The 21,522-nt window shown below is 39.6% G+C and overlaps 1 protein-coding gene across 1 annotated transcript in view; it reads right to left on the reverse strand.

Moving 5' to 3' along the window:
* Positions 1–1,986: 1,986 nt before the first annotated feature.
* Positions 1,987–21,522, reverse strand: part of FBXL17 (F-box and leucine rich repeat protein 17) — an 846,026-nt gene continuing 826,490 nt past the window's right edge. Inside the window, exon 9 of the mRNA XM_007952585.2 lies at positions 1,987–2,127. Within this exon, the coding sequence (XP_007950776.1) occupies positions 1,987–2,127 (141 nt within the window). The remainder of the gene's footprint in view (positions 2,128–21,522) is intronic.

The following is a 21,522-nucleotide window of genomic DNA, read 5'->3' on the forward strand; positions in this document are numbered from 1 at the left end:
GTGTGACATATATAAAAATTAAACTTTTGCTTATTCACTTAAGCTACTGTTACTATACATACTGTCTTATAAATTAGTTTTGGATTAAAAACCAGTTAAAATATTGTGAAATTAAGTTATTTTTCAGTGGTGGGGAGGTGAATATGAAAATGATACAGTTCAGTGTCTAAGAAGAAATACAGTTTATTAACGGTAAATAGCTTTTTTCCTGCAAAAATTTTATTCCTTTAAAATTAAATTAATAACACATTTAGTTATGGGAAAAATACCTTGGTATTTATTGACTAACTGATTTGAATTTAAAACAAAAAATGCCACATCAGAAACATGTTGACATAATCAAAGGAAACATTTGTTTACAAAAAAGGAGTCATTATAAATACATGAATGGCATTTAAAAGTAAATCTATCTTTTGTTTCTTATAGCTAGTATCATTTTAGCAACATTGAGACTTATAGAAAATGGAACTCAAACCTCAGTCTATCTGTTAAAAGACCAAATAAAAGTCATGTCCACATCAGGGACGAATAAATAGCAAATTCACAAGTTGGGGTTTTGTATCTAGCTCTACGATGAAAGATAATCACTCTTTAGCTTAAAAAGGCCCCCTGCTGTCTTATTATAAATGTAGACACAGGAAAAGTTATTTGAGCCTGAGTCCCTACTATGAATTAATTGTAAAGATGTATGAAATCAAAACATATATTCATTTACTGATAGGTCTCAACCAAAAGCTGGCAATCCTTAATTAAAAAAAGAAATGCTTATTTCTGACAAGTGTAAACAGAATTTTAATGAACAAATCTTCTATTTTTTTCTTGTTAACTCATACATTAGCCAGCAATAGATCTTTGCAGTAGCATAAAACCTACTGAAAAAATGGTAACACGCAGATATCCAAACAACCTGTTCTAAAATCCAAAGCAAAGCGAAACAAAGTCAATAGAAAGATTGTCTACTTATATTTCACTCATCAATCTTCTATTTATGTGACTACCTCCAAATCTCAAAAATATATTTTCATAATTACCAAAATTAACAAAATAATTAAATGATCTGCAGGGTTGTTTTTTTTTTTGAACTAACTGCACACCATTAATTACATTGGTGGCTTTAACATGGATAATGCTAAGATTAACTCCAAATATCATTAAAATATATCCTGACCAGTTTTTTCCATGACATAGAAGCTCACACAATGTAAAACCAACTAAAATATTTATTACTCAACAGAATGCGTTTGTGGAATAATGAATAATTAACTTTTGTGAGCTGGCTACGGGAGTTTATTAAAAAAAAAAAAAATAAAAATAACCACATACACACACAAAAAAAACCCTTACAAAAGGCTTAATTCTTTCTAGTTGCTAAGTCAGCCACCAGATAACAGGTTGGCACCTGTGGATACAATGAGTTAGCCACAGCCACAATAGATAAAATGCTCCCTTGTTGTCCTGAAGGAGGGGTCACATGTCAATAAATGATCTAGAAAGAAACCAAGCTGCTACGTGTGTGTGTGCGCGCGCGCACATGCACACATGCACGTATGGGAGAGAGTACGAGTGCCTGCATTGTTTGTGTGTGTGTTTATAACTTCTAAAAAGTACTGGTTTCCAGGCTTCTAATTAGTGCAACATCAGTGCCTGGTCATAATCGGTAGAGGTCCACACACAATTCTATCACCTCAAAATAGGTATCTCTATGTGGCAATAATTAGAAGACTCATAAGCCTTCAAACTTAAGTAAAAGGCTTGTGGCTTTCAAACTCTTTAATTTTGGGAAAGAAAAATCACACCAGCTCACCTGGGAACAAGTAACAATTGCGCTTATGCTATGCAGTATGCAAAGGAGACAAATATACACACTCAAGTACACACACAGACGAGTGACAGTTAAAACCTTTCCAAGAGATCACCCACCCCTAAGCTACAATTTCTCTCTGCCCTGCTGAATGATCAGAGTTGACCCACGTGTGGGCAGGAGTGTTAGGAGGAGGCAGCAGACATGTTGGGGGTCCAGCCCATCTGGTAGGCCCTCTCCAAGGTCCTCTTGCAGTCCTGCAGGACGGTGCTGAAGGTGATGTGGGGGTACTGCTGCACTAGCTGTTCCACCGTCACTTCATTGACCTGCAACCAAAGAAGAGCCTCAGTCATGCACAGGGACCACTGGCACCACTCAACTGCGCTTATGCTCACTGGCATGCTATAGATCGCTTACAATGATACCTTCTTGGTATTATGAGGAAGTCTTTTGTGAGAAGTGTCCCCTTTTGTCTTACCTCTTTGATTTCTTACTACTATATTCACCCTCCTGGATTTCTTTTAAAAATATATAATATGAAGAAATCAAATGTGTTTTCTTTAACTAAATAATCATGACTTGTCAAGATCTTAACAATGTCCATTGAAAAATCTCGTGTGTGAGAGGTATGGAAGCAATAAGACAGCATTCTAATGCACATTTGCCTCTGTCATTAATTGACAGCATTTTTAGGACAAAAATTGTAGAATGGTATCTATCAGAATTCTAGATAGAAGTGTGGAAGAAAATATTTATTTTTCTTCCCTTTAAATGTTAAGATATTGCAAACTTCAAGTCCCTTTGTGAAAAGGGCTGAAATGTGAGGAATCAATAATTAAAACATACATGGCTGGCAGGTCAGGGATGGCCCCAGTAGACCTTAACCATCAAAGATACCACCTTGATTCTTGATTAGACAAGGCAATCAGACAGCCCTAATTAAAACTAACACCTTTACAATTGCTGTGCTGTGAAGGGATTAATTTGTCAATTATTTTTAAGCTGATTGCAGTTCATATCACAGAAGTAGACAGCTTTCTTCATCCTTTAGATAAATAAATGATTAACCTAAGAACCACAACTTTTAGGTAGCTTTATTTAAAATCTTTATTGAACACTTGGGCATTTTCAAATACATCAATATTTCATTTATACCTCGGAAAAAGAAGGTACTTGTGATACACATTTTTGTGCTCCTTCTCAGTACTTATTATTGAAAAAGATCAGGACCATCAGGAAAAACCTAAAACAACATCAAACCCTTGATATTTTCTTTTAAAGCTTGCTTAGAGGTATGATGACCACAATGTTCAGCTGTCTGCACTTTTCTGAATAACATGGTGTCTTCTAGGTGATCTGGAAAACTGAGCCATATATTAATCTTTCATTTTCCTTGAGAGTTGATATTTCAACATTGTGCTGATGATACTTAACTTTTGTCAAAACATTTCTCTATTCAAGACTGCCTTGTGGCTAAATAAACTTACTCCAAATTCAACCAGACCATGAAGTTGATTCTTTTTCTGATCTATACATGCATGATGTATAAAATTTTGTTTTCAAAGGCAAGTAGAAAATAATTTAGAATTAAAAAGAAACACTGTGTGGTAGTTATGTTTGTGTGTCAATTTGACTGGGCCTGGTTGAGTGGCTGGGCAGCTGGTGGTAGTTATTCCCCATGATGAGACTGGCAATCAGCTCCATGGTGGGATCTACCACAAGTGGCTGAGTAGCTGCCTTTGGGATGTGGTCTGCTTCCTGCATATAAGGAGAAGCCTTGGGAATGGTCTCTAGCCTATGGCATGCCTGGACCCTGCATGTAGCTGTGTCGTTGTTCAGCAGCCTGCCACGCTCTGCCAACTTTGAGACTAACAGTGAACTTTAATTAATGGCCTGCCATGTGATTTGGTAACATCAGGACTGTGCCTTTTTACTTGCCAGCCTTGGTCTTCTCAGCCTTAGCAGTCAGCAGCTGTCTGAGTGAAGAAAGGCCTCTAGCTCCAGTAGGCCAGAAGCAGGAGGCAGAGCTGGACCCTAAGGTTGAGGGGCTTTCACCCAGCCCCTAGAGCCTGGCACTTTGAACTCGGACTTAAAGCCTCCAAACTGTAAGAGAATAAACTCCTGTTTGTTAAGGCCATCCCATTTGTGGTATATTCTTGTCAGAGCGGCACTAGGTAACCAGAACACACTGTTACACAAATTAGAGTTGAGAATATGAATTAATGGTCTTAAAATGATTTTAAACTATACAATTTTTAATTTTTTCAAATTTAAAGTTGTGTTCTAAGTCTTGTTTGAGTTGAGGCAGCTTATAACAATATACTTAGAAGATCATGTGTGATCTAGCCCTGCCTATCTCTCTTGCATATTTTTTGGTACTATCTAGTCACCTGGCCTAATTTCAGTTTATCAGGATGCCCAAGTTCCTTCTAACTTCAAGGTCTTTGCACATGCTGGGTTTTTTTTTTTCCCCCTGTCTGGAATACTTTTTAATTCACTTTCCCATAATGACCTGCATTTCTTAGCTTTTAATGGTTATTTCCTTAGGGAACTTTGATCACTTCCCCATCTCTGTCCCCCTCCCCAAATTAGGTAAGGTTTGCAGGTCATTCAGTCTCCCAACACTGCCTACTTTTCACTCATTATATATTTTTAAAGTTAGATTATAAAGCTTTGTTTGAAGGCTGTTTCTCCTGCTCCAATTTAAGATGCATAAAAGCTATAATCATTTTTGTATCCATGAAGCAGGCATAGATTTTAGTGAATGAATGATGAGACAATAACTACAAATAAAAACAGAAACCCAGGGGCAAGCCAAAGTCAGGAACTAACATACTAATCACAAAGACCAATGATTTCCTGAGGAACTCATATCTGAAATTATATTCAGCTTAAGAATCTCTTCCTTCAGAGAAGCCTTCCCTAAGGAATCCACAAGGCCGTCTTAGGCACCTCATTCTCTGTGCACCCATGGCAAGTACCCTGCAAAGCCAGGGCTTCAAACTGGTTTGAACTGGTTCATTATGACTGATATAGCAAAATCAGAAGAGATCTAGAATTGTAAAATGTGGGTATACTGGAACGATAACTAGAATGGGAACAATTACTAGTGGAAGCCCTGGAATGGGAGATGGGAAGAGGTGTAGTGAGACTCTTCAGGAGTATGATGCAGGAGATGAGATTATTGCCAGGACCGTGGAGAGTAACACACTGTGGTAGTTTAGGTGTGTGTCAACTTGGCTGGGCCTGGTTTTGAGTGGCTGTGCAGCTGGATGTAGTTATTCCCCACGACAAGACTGGTAATTAACTCCATGGTAGAATCTGTAGGAGCAGCTGAGTAACTGCCTTAGGGATGTGGTCTGCTTCCAGTATATAAGAAGCATTGAGAAAGGTCTCAAGCTTTTTGGTATGCTTAGATCCTGCATTTAGCCAAGTCTTCATTCAGCAGCCTGCCATGTTGCCTGCTGATCTTGGGACTGTTTCTGGACTTGAACTAGTGGCCTGCCATGTTGCTTGATAACCTTGGGATTGTGCCATTTTCCTTTTCAACCCTGGGTTTGTCAGCTTCAGCAGCCAGCAGCTGCCTGAGTTAAGAGATGCCTCCAGCTCCAGTGGGCCGGAAGCAAGAGGCAGAGCTGAAGCCCAAGGTCGAGGGACTTCTACCCAGCCCCTAGAGCCTGGCACTTTGATCTCGGACTTCTAGTCTCCTAAACTGTAAGAGAATAAACCCCTGTTTGTTAAAGCCAGCCATTTGTGGTATCTTCTGTTAGAGCAGCCCTAGAGAACCAAAAACACACACATTCAAAGTGATATGGTCAGCTACTATCTTTGAGCTGGGCTTTGTTGTTTCTGATTTATCTGCATAGAGATTTGGTTGCTATGCAATGCAATGCTGTCCTTGTTTTCTAAGGAAGAGAATGTTTCTAGCTGGGTGTTCCTCATAATTTTTTCCACTCTGGTTACTGTTCCAGCATACCATATTTTATAAATTTGGGTTCTTTCTAATGTTGCTCTCATTGGCCATGATTGAACTGGGAAGAACTAGTTGGAAGCCCTGATTTAAGCCCTCTCACCCTACACTGCAATCATCTCTTCAGTTGCCTATCTTTCTCACCTGAATAAAAGCCTTGGGAAATCAGAAACTATCTTTTAACTTTAAGGCTATTGAGCTGTTCAAAAATTAAAGAAGCAGTGTGATATCTGTGGTCAATATCATGGACTTTTGAGTCAACCAGAAACAGGTTTAAATCCTGGTTTTACTTTACTTCTTTAAGATTTAGGTTCTTCAACTGTAAAAACAAGATCAAAGTGCTTATGCCATAGAATTGTTATAAGTATTAAATGTAATAATATGCCTCACATGGTGACTGACATAAAACAAAAAGTTTCCCAGATGGTAGTTCTTATTATTCTAGCAGGTATTCAATAAACGGTTATTGAATGCACGAGTTAATTAATGATATGTTCCTAGAGACCAATTCTCTATAGTATGACCCAATATTGCTCCACTTCTGAGAATTTCAGAAATAAACTTTAGTAACATTAGTTGCAATGTTCAAAATAAAATGATCATACATCTAGTAGTATAACCTTAAATAATGCTTCATGCACAAGAAGAAATCTACTCTGTCTTAAAGCTCTCCGGAGAAGGAGATTCCAGAATTTCCCTTACTAGCACAGTCCAGGTTTTAAATATCCATTGTCAGGAAATTCTCCCTTTTCTTTGCCTGATGTTACCCAGGCTGCTGTTAGGTTTTCTCCCTCCCATCTGCCATACAAAAAAAAAAAAAACTGTAAACATGCAAGGCTTGCTAAGGGGGACCTGAAATAATTTGTCTAAAGAAAAGCCTTAGAAAATCTGTATTGCATTGCAAAGAAAGCAAACACAGTCCGAGACACTTAATATTCAAGGAGCAACTAACTGAAAATATATGAGGAAAGAATGGATGAGAGAAAATATTTAAACCCACCATGAGTACAGGGACTGTCTCCTATGGTACATCTTTTCCAATCTACATATGGGCCAACACAAAGTACTGCACCTAGTGTTGACAGGCAATTTATTTTGGAGGACCAGTTTTTAAAAAGAGAAAATGTCTCTATGTGATAACTGTTTTCCAGGAAGAGATACACAATTTACCTTAAGCAAACTTGATATATGAAGATACGGACTTATAAAGTATATAAATTAGAGGGTAATTGTTCACGTTAGCAAAGACTTTCATGGTAGGGCTAATTTATTTTGCCAGCTCCCCTAATCTATTTTATATATCCTGTTGATTCACCAAAATTCAATTCAGCTATATCTATTATATAAAGTGAGGTGCACCTGTAGTTGAGAATATAAATGATGGTGTGTTATTTCTCTGGCTTTCACAGGTTATAGTCAAGGATAGACAATAATTTGGCTTTGTGTAGCTGTATGAAAAATGGCACCAGTAATTCTCTATGGATATGATGTGTCTTCTAAGCAATCCTTTTGCTAACTGTATTTTGCAAATTCTAGAAACAAAGCAGGGGGGAAAATGCAAATATTCTACTTTAGAGCTTTGTTGGGTAGAAGTTATTCAGGGGAAATACCTTCCCACTAGGGAAGGTTCTATCTTTTACTTCTAGGGTCTCTTAGTGATATACTCTGACAAATTTTATACAAAAGTCATGTTCATTTATCCCTCAGAAGTACAAATCATGCTCACCTTTTTGTATAGATTCCATAAGTATTTTGGTGCCTTAGAGAAGGAGTTCAGTGCAAGATACCAGGAAAGTCCAAATCATTTTAAATTGTTATGCCTACATAGACATTTCTGCAGACATTTTGTCATGCTCAACTCCACTCACTAGAATGAAAAGAACCATTCTCTGTTCCAACTCATAAAATGTATGTAACATAAAATTGAATATAAAAATGAAGGTTTTCTTTTTTTTAATTTCCCCATGATTCCTGATTTCTGCATTCAATTTCATTTTCTCTCATTGAAAACTATCAATGGCAACCCCTATATTACACATGAGATTTAAAAAATGCAGTGTATCGTCCTAAAGAAATATGCAATAGTGTCATTTGAAGAAATTATTGTGATTAAAAGGAAAAAAGCATGCATTGCAGGTTATATATATATATATATTATATATATATGAAAGGTTGGATTTTATAGTTCTCTCCAAAGACTGCATAACCATAATTTACATTTTCAAAATTATTATAGCTCTTTAAGGTAGTAGCAATTTGTCTGGCATTTTAATCTATTTTGAGTTAACATCTATTAGCACTTTTTGAAAATGTAAGGCAAATTGGTATGCTAATTAAGGTAAATCACACCATAGTTTCACTATATTGGTGCTGCTGCTACTACTATGGAGGGGTGAAGTGAGTGTGTTCAGAGTTTGAGAGACTGGGTTAACCAATTTATCTGGACTATCACATTGTTTCATCAACTCCTCATAAACATTTTTCTCAGAAAGTTCCAGAATTCAGTACAAGCCTAGGCCTGAACTATCTTCTCAATGATACCTACTGTTCAGAAAATATGATTTCTGATAAAATTTGCTGAAGAATCCATTTACATGAGGTGATTCTTATGTCTTCTTTGACTCATAAAATAGGACAAGTTTCTTTTTGAGGGGGTAGATATTTGATACCTGAGTATATTAAAACCACAGTTAAGAATATAATAAATCACTTGTTGTTGTTGTTGTTGTGTGCCGTCGAGTCAAACCTGACTCATAGCGACCCCTCCTTGGGTTTCCGAGGCAGTATCACTACGGAAGTAGGATTGCCCAACCTTCCTTCCGAGGAGTGGCTGGTGGGTTTGAACCGCCAGCCGTCTGGTTAGCAGGCAAGTGTCTTAGCCACTATGCTACCAGAGCTCCCAATAAATCACTTAAAATCCATTTATTTTTAAAGGGAGGATGTTCTACAAAACACCAAAAACATCAACAATAACAACAACAACAAAACCCACCATTTAAAATACCAACAACAATGAAAGATTGTAAGTTCTTTGATAGCAAGTAATATTCTAGTCATCTCTTTGCTGATCCCTGGCATGTTCTATGTCACTCCATGACACAGAGTTTTTGTTCACTTAGCACCTGGGATATGTCTAGTACATAGTAAGCACTCAACAAATACTTGTTGAATGGCTTAATATAGTAATTGTTCAATGAAAATATACCAAATAAGTGAAAAAAATACCCAAATTCTCCTGCATCAAATATTGTGGCTATGAGTTCACCTATTTTCAGACCATTCCAGCTACAGTAGTTGCAGTCTCTAAATTTGTGGCATTTATAGCAGCCCCAAACTCCCTTAACCCTTTGAATTCCTATCACAGTGATTCTTTGTGTTATTATCTTTTCCATTTGACATCACCCAGTGACTCTTTTCAGATACACTGTCCCTGTTATTTACAACAATTTTACACAGAGGTTTTGGTCCTCTTGTACAGCTCTAACAGAAAATACCACAAATGGGTGGTTTTAAACAAACAAGGATTTGTTCTCTTACAGTTTAGGAGGCTAGGAGTCTGAGTCCAAGTACCAGGTCTAGGGGTTAGGTGAAGGCCCCTCAACCTCTGGCTTCAGCTCTGCCTCCTGCTCCCAGCCCACTGAAGCTGGAGGCTTCTCTTAACTCAGACAGCAGCTAGCTGCTGAGGCTGACAAACCCAAGGTTGACAAATAAAATGGCACAGTCCCAAAATGATTAAGCAACATGGCAGACCACTAACACAAGTCCATTAATAGTCCCAAGATCGACATTAATAGTCCATTAATAGTCCCAAGACAACGTGGCGGGCCAGTGAGATGAAGACTCAGCCAAATGCAGGATCCAGGTGTGCCAAAAGTTCTAGAGTTTCCTCAAAGCTGTCTTCTTATATAGTGGACCATATCCCTAAGGCAGCTACTCAGCTGCTCCAGTAGATTCCACCACGGTTGATTACCAGTCTCATCATGGGGGAATAACTACATCTAGCTACCCAGCCATTCAGAACCAGGCTCAGCCAAGTTGACTTAAAACTTAACTATAACATCTGAAGAATGAGAATGATGTGGCACTTCTTCTGGGAATGTGGCTGTCAGGCAGTACTCATGAAATGAGGAGGCTATATTTGAGATTAATTGATGGTAGCCCTCTTTATTGGAGATCAGTGACAAACTACAGCCAGATAAATAAAACAAAACCACCTTTTGTTTTTCAACTATGCACCTACACTGAGAGACAGGCTAATGGTCACTGAATGTGAGTTGGTTTCTAAAGCTTTCCACAAAGTTCAGAGGATTTGATACATGAGCCTGTAGCATCAGCAACCTACGTGGGGTAGCAGGTCCAGCTATGTCCCACAGAAGGCTCGGAAAGGCTGTGACATCTGTTCAAAGTCAGGTATCTGACGGCAGAGAGAACTATGGACAAGTGTCTTGACTTAAAGCTATTTTCTCCCTCTGATTTCTTGGGGTTCAGGACTCAATATGCCTTCATCTTTACCTTGGGGCAAATGGAAATCTGGGGAGCTTTATTTTTCTAGTCATTTTTTTTGTGACAGTGGCATTTTGGATTTCTTTGCCCAGAAAGCACATAGACAATACTGCAACAAGGAACACTTCTCCAACCAAAATTGACCATACCCCTCACTAAGAACATGGTAATTATAAATAAATATTGGGCTCTCACATGATAAAAGAAAATCATACCCTTTCCTGCTCTTTCACATGTGCTACTTTGATATAAGACTTAAAATTAATTTGTTAATTTGTCATCCTATTGATTAGTAAGACAAAAAGTAAGTCCCTATTCCAGTAAGGATGAGGAAGGACAGTGAGCATCTTCTATTTTCCAGGCATCTCAACATTAATATCCTCATATTTTGATGAACCGCAGCTCAGACAGGATTAGTATGTTACACAGCTAGTAAATGGCAGCCAGGATTTGAATCTAGGACCCCAACACTAGCATTCTTTGCACTGCATCATGCTGTCCTGGCCGAGAGGGAACGTGGTGTTGTGAAGAAAGTGCTAGACTAGGGTTTAGCTAATCATCTGTCCAATAAAATACTTATTGCCAATCATTTTCTTTCCAACATGAAAAAAAGTCTTGCAGTTTGTAAATAAATATACTTTAAATTCCTTTGTTGTTGTTGCAACAACAACAAAGGAATTTAAAGTATATTTATTTACAAACTGCAAGACTTTTTTTTAGGATCTCTTAAAAATGGCTGTTTTGGGGGAATGTAAACTGTAACAGATCTGACTTGGCCTGCAGATGATTCTCTCGTGGAGCTGTGGTCGCATGAGACTGCAGGAGCATGATGAAAACATGATGAAACTGCAGGAGTAACAAGGGGCCCTTTGGCAGGGCCAACTGCTGCCATGGCAGAAACAGGCATTGCTTTTTCTTCTCTTTCCCTCCCACCAAAATGTTTCTCTGTGACCTGGAGGTAGGATGGCGAGCGAGACAGATAGGCTTATCTACTCTCTTGGAGTTTATAACCCGATGGGGAAGACGGACAATTTTACCAGCAACGCTAAAGTCTGGTAAGCGCTTTCTAGGGGATGAGCAGGCTGCTGTGGAAGGAAACATGCAGAAGGCACCTGACCTTCTTCAGGAGGGCTGGAAAGGGCTTTCCAAAATAAGTGATATTTCAATGGACTTCTGAAGCCTACCTGGGAGGTGTCAGCCTGTGTACCACAAACATGTGATATGCACATATTATTCAGACAACAAAGCAGTTCATGAGCCAGATAAATAAAACAAAACCACCTTTTATTTTTCAACTATGCAATGTTTTTACTGCCCTATTCAACAATGTCAATGGTATAACTGAAATAAGTTCATGTTTTCAAATAGCATTGCTCTAAGGAAGGGGGTGCAGAGAGTGGATCTCTGCATCTGCCAGCGGGGAAAGTAAGGTGCCCACAGTCTGTCTGTGATGGCATTGCAAACAGCACACTCAGCTCCTGCCTCCTAATTCCAGGCTCTTGCCCTCACACTAGTCTGTCATTCTTCACAGACTCCCTGGGCAATGTCACTCACTGCTAACAGCCCCAGAGGCTGACTCCTGGCGGCCTAGAAGCAGAGTGTTGTCTCTCGGGCGATACGCATCTGCAGTCTGCTTCTCTTTGAGTTTTCTTGGCAATCTGGGAAACTGTCCTGGATAGCCATGGAACCTGGCATTCACCAGGTGTGGGCAAAAGTCATCCTGGACAATGCATATTCAAATGAGACCCAGTTGCTCTTTCAGCAAATGCCCACAGGCTCCAAGATGGGCACATATTAAAAAGGATAAAATAAGGGTAATGTGAATTTTAGTAACACCCTGCATTTGCATGTAAATGAGATGAGTCATCTAAGTACAGTTTTAAATATTTTAAATAGGACACTAAGAATAAAAGTAAAAGAGCAGACTATACATTGATTTTCTAGGACCCTGCACAGCCAGCAACATGCAGCAGCAACTCTCTGCAGACCTGTATAAGTTTATGATTCAATTTTCATCCCTTTGCAGTGAGATGTCTTCCTGGCCCTGTTTGGGTGACGGGCCACATTCTGCTCACATTTTCCTATGGTTAGAGCAGGAAGGTCTAGGACATCAGAAATGTGCTGTCATTTCTATGATGTCTCCCATCTTTCTCTTTGGAGGCCATGCTAAGCTTCCCAGCAGCCTCTTGGGAGACTAAGGAGATAGCAGGTGCTCAATAGGCATGAACAGGTTGCAGGGAGACCCCAAATGAAAAGAAGAGCTCTTTCCCAACTTAATGAGTACGATGAAAATAACTCTAGGTGTGAGTTAGAGCATGCTGTTCCTTTTCTCTTCTCTGCAAACAACTTCACATTCCCTTCCTTATCTCCTCCCTTCTCACTCAAATCAAGTTGTCCATATCCACCACTGTGAATCACATATAACAAATGCTTGATACATATTGATTGACATGGGATAAATATCAACTGTTTCTGTAACCAAGAATATATCTGTAAGAGTCTAGAAAAGTATTTTCTCAACCCAACCACTCGTTAGAAGCACTTGAAGCGCAGGTCATATCACAGACCACTGAAATCAGAAATTTGGTGGGATGGGCCCCAGGCAATAATATTTTTCAAAGTTCCCTAGGAGATTCAAAAATGCAGCTGAGTTTGAGACCTACTGATTTAAGCCTCCTACTGAGGAGCTCCTAGAGGATAAAGGTGATTTCTGCACTGGGAAATCGGAAGGCAAGAATTGGTAACTTAAAAAAAAAAAAGGGACCAGGTTTGCTGGTCTGATAGAGCCTGATTGAACCACTGAGATTATGGCCCCTAGCTACCCTTCAGGTCTGGAATTGAACCTACACCTGTAAACAAAAGACAGGCATATGAGGTGAACATTTAAACTGGGTAGATACACTCCCTAGAGAGAACCATCATGGGAGAATAGAAGGGCTGTGTATGCACAGGAAGACAGCTCGGGGGGCAAGAGTGCATAGGAGGGAAGGACACAGGGAAGAGGTAATTTTGGGGAGGAAGTGGGAGGCAAGCTGTTCCATTGTGGGGAATTGTAGTCAATGTCATGAGACTTTGGGGTCTGTGAACTGCTGCATGGAAAGTGAATTTACTCTGTAAACTTTCACCCAAATCACAATAAAATAATCGGTAACTAAGATTATTTAAAGGTGAACGAGCACCACCCACTCCCCACACTGCCCTCCACATCAATCTCTGAGTCAGGAGTCCTGGAGAAAAGAAACTGATGTTCCCATAGTTTATGACCCATCTTTTTTTCAAATACAGGCATACCATGGGAAAGTCAACTGCGAAGGAACTGTTTCAAGTGCTGAGGAGCAAGGATATCTCCTTGAGGACTAAGGTGCTCCTGACACAAGCCATGATATTTCCAATCACCTTGTATGCATGTGAGAGCTAGACAATGAATAGGGAAGACCGAAGAAGAGTTGATGCTTTTGAGTTGTGGTGCTGGCGGAGAATGCTGAAAGTACCATGGACTGCTAAAAGAACTAACAGATCTGTCCTGGAGGAAGTGCAGCCAGAATGCTCCTTGGAAGCAAGAATGGCCAGACTTCGTCTCACCTATTTTGGTCATGTTGTAAGAAGGGACCATTCCCTGGAGAAGGATGTCATGCTTGGTAGGGTGGAGGGTCGACGAAAGAGGGGGAGACCTTCAACGAGATGGATTGATACAGTGGCTGCGATGATGGGCTCGAGTATAGCAGGGATTGTGGGGCTGGTGCGGGATCGGGCAGTGTTTCGTTCTGCTGTGCATGGGGTCGCTATGAGTCGGAAACGACTCGACGGCACTTAACAACAACAACAACATGGAGATATTGTGGGTTGGGTTCCAGACCACCACAATAAAGCAAATATCGCAATATAATGAGTCACATGACTTTTTTGGTTTCCCAGTGCACATAAAAGTTACGTTTACACTATACTAGTTATTAAGTGTGCAACAGCATTATGAGGAAGTTTGAAATATTGTGAGAATTACCAAAACGTAACAGAGACATGAAGTGAGCTATTGGAAAAATGGCAGTGATAGACTTCCTGGATGCACTGTCGCCACAATCTTTCAATTTGTGAAAAACTTAGTATCTGAGGAGTTCAAGGAAGCGAAGTACAATAAAATGAGGTATGCCTGTATTAACCATTGCCTTAAACTAAAGACATGTTCTTGGAATGTGGTAGAAAATAGACTGGTTTCCTTTACTTCAGCATCCAGCCTCAGTTCTCCAGTTCTCATACAGAAATCAGGCCACCACCTGACCGTTCCAACAGCTAATCATAGGAAGGAAACAGTGCTCTAAATCCAGTTCTTACATGGATCTATGGCTTCCTCAAGGGACTAACTGTGACATGGGAGGAGAGGGCACACATAGCTAGGTATTTCATATAATTTTTTTTTTTATTAATTTTTATCTCATTGAAGACTAAATGCCACTTGCTAAATAAGGGAGTCAGCTGATTACAGAAAACTCACAAGGCACAATACACCCGAACATACCAATAGCCTGAGTGTTTAAGGATGTATTTTTTTACAGAGAGGTAAGAAATATTACTCTTGGGTGGCAAAAAAAAAAAAAAAAAAAAAACAGCCTCATCTAAAAATCCCAAAGCATAGAAAGAGACAGACACTGAGCATGCAATGAATCTGACAGAGGGAAGCTCATAAATTCAGTCAACTTTGTCAAATGCAGTCATTCCATTGCAGAATCTGCAATGATTGGAAGTGCTATGCTCTGTCAATATCACAACAGGCCTGGCTTCATGCTGTCTCTTTTTCATGAAATGTGGGTTGCCTGTTAACACTAGCATTGCTTCTGTTCACTTGAATTAGCACAGTGCAAAAGCAGCAAAGAACCTGGGAAGATGAGGATCACAGAAATGCCTGCAGTGTTAAGTAAGAAGCGGGGATCACCAACCTGAAGCGTCTAATTAGAGATTAGTGTGACAGACTGTCCAAAACCAGACTGTCAGAGAGAAAAATTAGTGACATTTTCATTCCCTGTTTCACCAAGTGATCCTCCACTGATAAGGATGTTGCAAGTCAGGTGTAAGATATAGGCACACAGCCTCACATAAGCCCACAAATTGCTGGTCATGAAACTGACCCATTGCTCAAATCCATACATGTGTACATATGGTGCAGATCTAAACCAAACCAGATGAATGTGGGACACTAAGATGGAGACAGCATCTTGAGGAGTTATCTGCTTGCTCTCAATGGTTCAGCAAAGAACTTCTATTTGAAAAAAAACCTGGGCCCTAATAAGATAATTAACGTAGTCACTAAGTGAACAGTGAATGTATTTATGGAACACATCTGGGTGTTTCTAAATAAAACTTGCAAAGTTAAGCCAAAAATCATAATGGAGGGGGAAAACTCTCTGAACTAAAGAATGTTTTCTTTTATGCTTAATGACTTTTTTCATTTCAGTTTTTATTTTCTCACATAAAGCCTAGGGCAGTAGCAGTCACCAAGTGGGCACCTGATGAAGAAATATCTTTTTAAAGTTACCGTTTCCACCAGGTAGGATTTGATCTGTTTCCTAAAACAAATTTATTAATAGCAAAATTTTATCCTGCCTAAAAGTGACCTGTAAATCTGTAGATTAAAAAAAACAAACAAACAAAACCCTGAAAATAAATGATATTGCTGGTTTTCAGAGAGAGACATTACATAAATCCTAGCTTTAGAGGGTTGGGCTCTGAAGGAAGCTGAGCCCAAACACATATCAGATACCTGAACTCTTTTAACTGTCCTCAGTGTCAGAGGTTTTCTGGCAGCTCATAGAATTCCCTGGCTATAGGATACTCAGTATTAAATCCAAGGTGGTATCTTTTTTATTTGTTTATTTATTTATTTACCTCTACCTAAATACCTTTGACAACCCTATGGAGTGCAGTTCTACTCTGAAACACATGGGGTCACCATGAGTCAGAAACAACTCAATGACAATTTTCTTTTTTTTTTTTAAACAATTTATCAAATTATTAAGAGGTAGTAGGGCTAATGGTCTTCAATTTTTATTGAAAGTGTATAAAATTTTTTCAAACAGAATCTATGTAGAATTCAAATAAATAAAGCAATAAAAATGCGGCTTCTCTGGTTGATGTTAGATGCAAGGATCCAGGCGCCTTGCCCTCTTGGGCACTCTGTCATTCCCAGAGGCCCTGAAGCACCTCCTACAGACTTTAGAGATACACAGAATGCAATGAGAAACTGCTGGTTTGATATACAATCCAATACATCCATGCATCCATGTAACCTTCAATATGTATTTGTTTAGCAACTATTATGTACCAGTCATAATACATACGCTCAAACCCACTGCTATCAAGTTGCCTCTGACTCACAGTGACCCCCATTATGTTTCTGAGGCAGTACATCTTTATGAAAGTAGATTTCCTGTCTTCCCTCCATGGAATGCTAGCGGATTTGAACCACCAACCTTCTGGTGAGCAGTCAAATGCCTTAGGCACTGCACCACCAGAGCTCCTTAATACATATAGTAAGCCCTGGCAATATAATATAGAAAGAGAGACCTATGAATAAATATTATGTTTTAATGATGAGGGAGGGAGAAGGGGGGACAAGGCAGACAAACACGAACCATAACAGAAACTGACTGATCCCCTCATAAGGGTTCCATATAACTTATTTGTATGGTCCCACCACCACAAGGGTGCCAAGCACCTTGTTTGTATTATTAGCAACCTGTCCAATCCCTTTGCTAGGCCACAAGTGCCTTATTTGCATAGTTCCACCCAAACATTTAATGAGAGTTGTAAGGCCTTGGCAAGAAAGGCCACATAAAAGCAAACCACCTGTGCAGTAGAAGGAGACTGCCAGAGTAGAAAAGTAAGGGGCAGTGGTTGTGACAAGTAAGGCAAGAGAAAAGTGTTTTCATGAAGGAAGGACTGAATGGTTAACCATTTGGAATGTCACTGTTAAGAGACTGAGCAAGTTGAGGACAGAGAAATGGCCACTGGATTTGATAACATGGAGATCCACTAGTGACCTTCAAAAGAGCTGAATCAGTGGCCTAGGGAAGACGGAGACAGAATTGGAAAGGGTTGTGAAAAAGAAAGGATAACAGTGCATAAACAGAAATTTAACAGTAGAGTGGCAAAAAAAAAAAAAAAGGTGTGGGGGGCATACAAGCATCTCAGTGTAGGCCTAATGGCCTAATTATCCTGGAAACTGAGAATGGCCAATTTCCAGAGATAATGGAATCTCCCTCATCCTGCCCTTCTCTCCCCATCACATCAACAGTTGGCAAGGGATAGATCGATTTGGGAGGATGAGAGGATGACATTCCCATCTCACAAGCCCTCGTCTAGCAGAGGCCTGTATCCACAGAAGGTCTGTTTGAGAAAGTCCCAAAGATGCCTTCAGAACCCAACACTGCTCCTCAGTGAATGCTTTCTCACACCTACAACTCCATAAACTGAATTCCTTTCCTTCCTCCAGAAAAAGAAAAAAAAGGGGAAGGGGGCATAGCTGAAGGCTGATGTGGGATCAAGCAAAGTTCTTTATACAGGATAAACATAATTTTGGATGTCATTTTTTTTCTTTTATTAACTGGCAGGCTTACAATATTGCAATTGTCTGTTGGCTTGTTGATCTCCCCAATAAGATCCACATGAGTAGGCAGTATGCCTTAATTTTTTCTGACCCATGACACATGATAGTGACTGGAACATAATAAACCATGCAACAAATGGATAGAATATATGATAAAAATTTGGAAAAAAGGGCTAGGTCGTCTGTCAAAGATTACTTGCCACATGGGAAGAAAATGTTCAGTAGGTGCAGCGTGGCAGGAGTGAAAGCCTGCTGCTGAACGGCCAAGGTTTTGGACACAGGCTGAGCTTCTATCAATTGACGAGGCCACTGAAGGCCATTCTGGTTTCTCCTTTGTGAAGTCAGGTGCTTAGGAGTTCTGGGACCCAATCTAGCTCCCTTAAGGAATTGCTGTTACCTTTCCTATTTCTAAATTAGAAAAGTAATATGATCCTGAAATCCAATTTTTTTTTTTTGTATAATTACTTAAGCCAAGTCAAATTTCAAGGAGATTATTTACAGCAAAGCAATGAGCTCCAGGGTGCCTTCAGGCAAACTCCAACAGAACACTCTATCACCCTACAGCATTTGGGAGAACAGCAGCCCCTCTCCGTCCTCCTTTTTTTTTTTAAACAAAACAAAACATTGTGACATTGGTCATTATACACCACTCCTGTAACAAAAGTAAGGAAAACACAAGCAGCTGCTTGCAGCACATTCCCTTTAAAGGTTCTGGACAGATGTCAATTTTCTTGAAGAAACAAACTAAACAATTCCCATCCTGGACACTGATTTGGAAAGTCATTACTCCATCTGGTGTAGTGTCTAAGGCATTTGACTGCTAACCAGAAGGCTGGTGGTTCAAACCCACCAGCCACTCTTGGAAGGAAGGTTGGGCAATGTACTTCCATAGCGATACTGCCTCGAAAACCCGAGGAGGGGTAGCTATGAGTCAGATCCGACTTGACGGCAGTGAATTTGGTTTGGTATTTTGGTTCAAAGGAAGGACTGGGACCTGCTAGTCTCCAATATTTCTCCTGCTTCTATAAGTCTGGCTGTAATTTAATACGTCAATCATATTTTTTAAAGAATAGATTGGAGTCTTTGTTTAGAATTGCTGTTTGATTCTTGAGATGCTAGTTGTTTCCTTTTTTTAAAAGACCTTAGCATGTGAGCTTATATTTGTTGCTAGAATATGATGAATCTTGGGACAGGTGGTTAATATATCAGATATAAGATGCCAGGGCAGGTGTGTATATATTAATACATAATATTGATAATGATAATTGTAGTTAAGTGGGCTAAAGCTAAAGCCCTTGGGCTAAGTGTTTTATTGCAGTACCTTATTTAATATCATACCAACCCTATAGGGTTGTTGTTGTTATGTGCCGTCGAGTCGACCCCGACTCATAGCGACCCCTCCTTGGGTTTCCAAGGCAGTATCACTACGGAAGTAGGATTGCCCAACCTTCTGTTATTATCATCATTTGTCAGATGGAGAAACTGAGGATTTTAGAGATTAAGTTGACCAAGTTCTCACAGATAGTAAGGCAATGTAAATAGAATTCAGAAACCAAGCAGTTTGACACTAACACCATTTTACCTCTGCCATAAAGCTCCATGCCAATGTTTCTTGTTTTAATACTGGAAAAGCCTTTCATTTAGTAGTTCTTAGCAGTTCTGGTGAATGAGGTTGGAAGAAGAGGAGATGGGAAATCTTGGCTAAAATGAGGTTGAGAGGTTATCTCTGAATTTCAGCTGATGTGTTTTTCCTTGTTTCAATTACCAGGAATAATCAGGAGAGGGTTGTAAAAATGTGTTTTAAAGTGCTCCGACGTGAAAATCACCTGGAGAAACTGTTTTATCAGCGAAAGGAACAAGCTGCTGATGCTTCAAGTGAAGGACTCAGTTCACATTTTAGAGCCCCAGACACACTCTCGCCATTTTTCATCATTCCTTTCTTTTGGAACACATGGCATTATGGGAGTTTGGGTAATGGTTATGCCACCCATAACAGGGGATGGACTGCGCAGTCTGATGTAGTCAGATCACTCCTGTCACATTACAGCAGAAGGTATTTTGCTTTTCTCCTTGTTTTTTTTTTTTTTATATAGTATACATTTTAAATCTTAAATACTGGTATCTGCAATCTGGAAACAGCTGTGCATATTTGTGGGGAAGAGGGAGTCCCCTCAGGTACACACTGTTTCATGGATGAATGCTACCAAAACAGTCCTGGACACAGTGCCCCACAAATTATTTTTCCCTTAAACTGATTTTTCCAGTTAGTTCTGTCTATTAGTTACAGAGTCCTATATTATTTTCCCCATAGGGCTTCCCTGCTCCTGCTTCCTAAACAAGCTGATAAAAACTCCATTTTCTCCACAGAGATATTTAGTTGTTGAGGCTTTCTCTTACCATAATTACTTCCTGAAAAATGCAGTGGTCAATTTTTCCTGAATATTTTTACATTAAATTGGGCACACAAAACTTGCCCCTTGATATTTTAAGGTTGTAAAGCAGATTCCTGGCTTTAAAAAGCAAGCTGGTTTCTATTACTTGCTTTTTGTATTGGCTTCTCATTGATTTGATTAAATAAAATCTTGCAGCCATTTAAATGAGGAACTCTGTGTGAAAACCAGTATTTCTTATGGCCTGAAAATGTAACAGCATTTATGAAAAGAAATAAAATATTTCACTTCTCAACCAAGAACTTACTTCAGGAACTGGAGTTGGTGAGGAAAAAGATCTTGGCAATGGCTGTTTGATGAGAAATGAATTAATTTGATTATTTTCATGGTGAGGATCAATAATAGCCTCCACAGAGGCCTCTGGCCTGAAGGCAGCTGGATAATCAATAGGATCACACATAGGCGGCACTCCTCCCCCAGAAGCCTCTCTGATCTTTTCTGGGCGGAATCTTCACGCCTGTGTAGTTCTAATTTATGTCAACTAGAAATCAAAGAAATTCCAAGAGGCTTTGGTCATAGGACATTGGGTGGACCTTTCAAAATCTATTTATGTCCACTCCTTAAGTAATGTGGCCCCCACGGGCCTCCAGGCGCCTCTACTGGTTGAAGGGAGGAAACCTCCCAGCAGAACGGCAGCTATCTGCTCAGGGCAAAGGTTCAAGAGTCAACTTAGCTAAATCAAGGTACATTTTCTATTCTTCTTATCTATAACTCTGCAGGGACCTAAGAACCAAGCATTTTAAACCAAATGCTTTGCCAAGAGTGGTTCCCTCAATAACGCTCTTTAATGATACCCCAGACGCTGGCATTTTCAAATCAAATGAACAGTGTATAAAATTAGTTCTGCATGAAGTTAAAAAAATAAATAAAGTGAAAGGGAGCTTTTAAAAGCTCCAGCATTTCTCCATCCAACTGCTTTTCACAAGAGTTTGGTATTTGAGAATTGCTACATTTATGATGTTATTCGCTGCTCATAACTCAGGCCCTCTGTCTCCAGACTTCTGTATTAACACACTCTGCAGAGGTTTCCACCATGACATTTTATCACCGAGGTTTCCAAAACCAGCCAGGCTGCCTCTGGCAAGGTCTGGTTTCTCAGCCAATGCCATGCCATTTGCTCCCTCCCTTCTCATCAACCTTGTTACTCCAAACATTTTTCATTAACCTTGAACACTGCATTTTCATTTGCCCTACAGTTTTC

This window comes from Orycteropus afer, unplaced genomic scaffold (assembly GCF_000298275.1).
Source record: "Orycteropus afer afer isolate SDZICR_OR568_19922 unplaced genomic scaffold, OryAfe1.0 scaffold00350, whole genome shotgun sequence".
In the NCBI taxonomy this organism is placed as follows: domain Eukaryota; kingdom Metazoa; phylum Chordata; class Mammalia; order Tubulidentata; family Orycteropodidae; genus Orycteropus; species Orycteropus afer.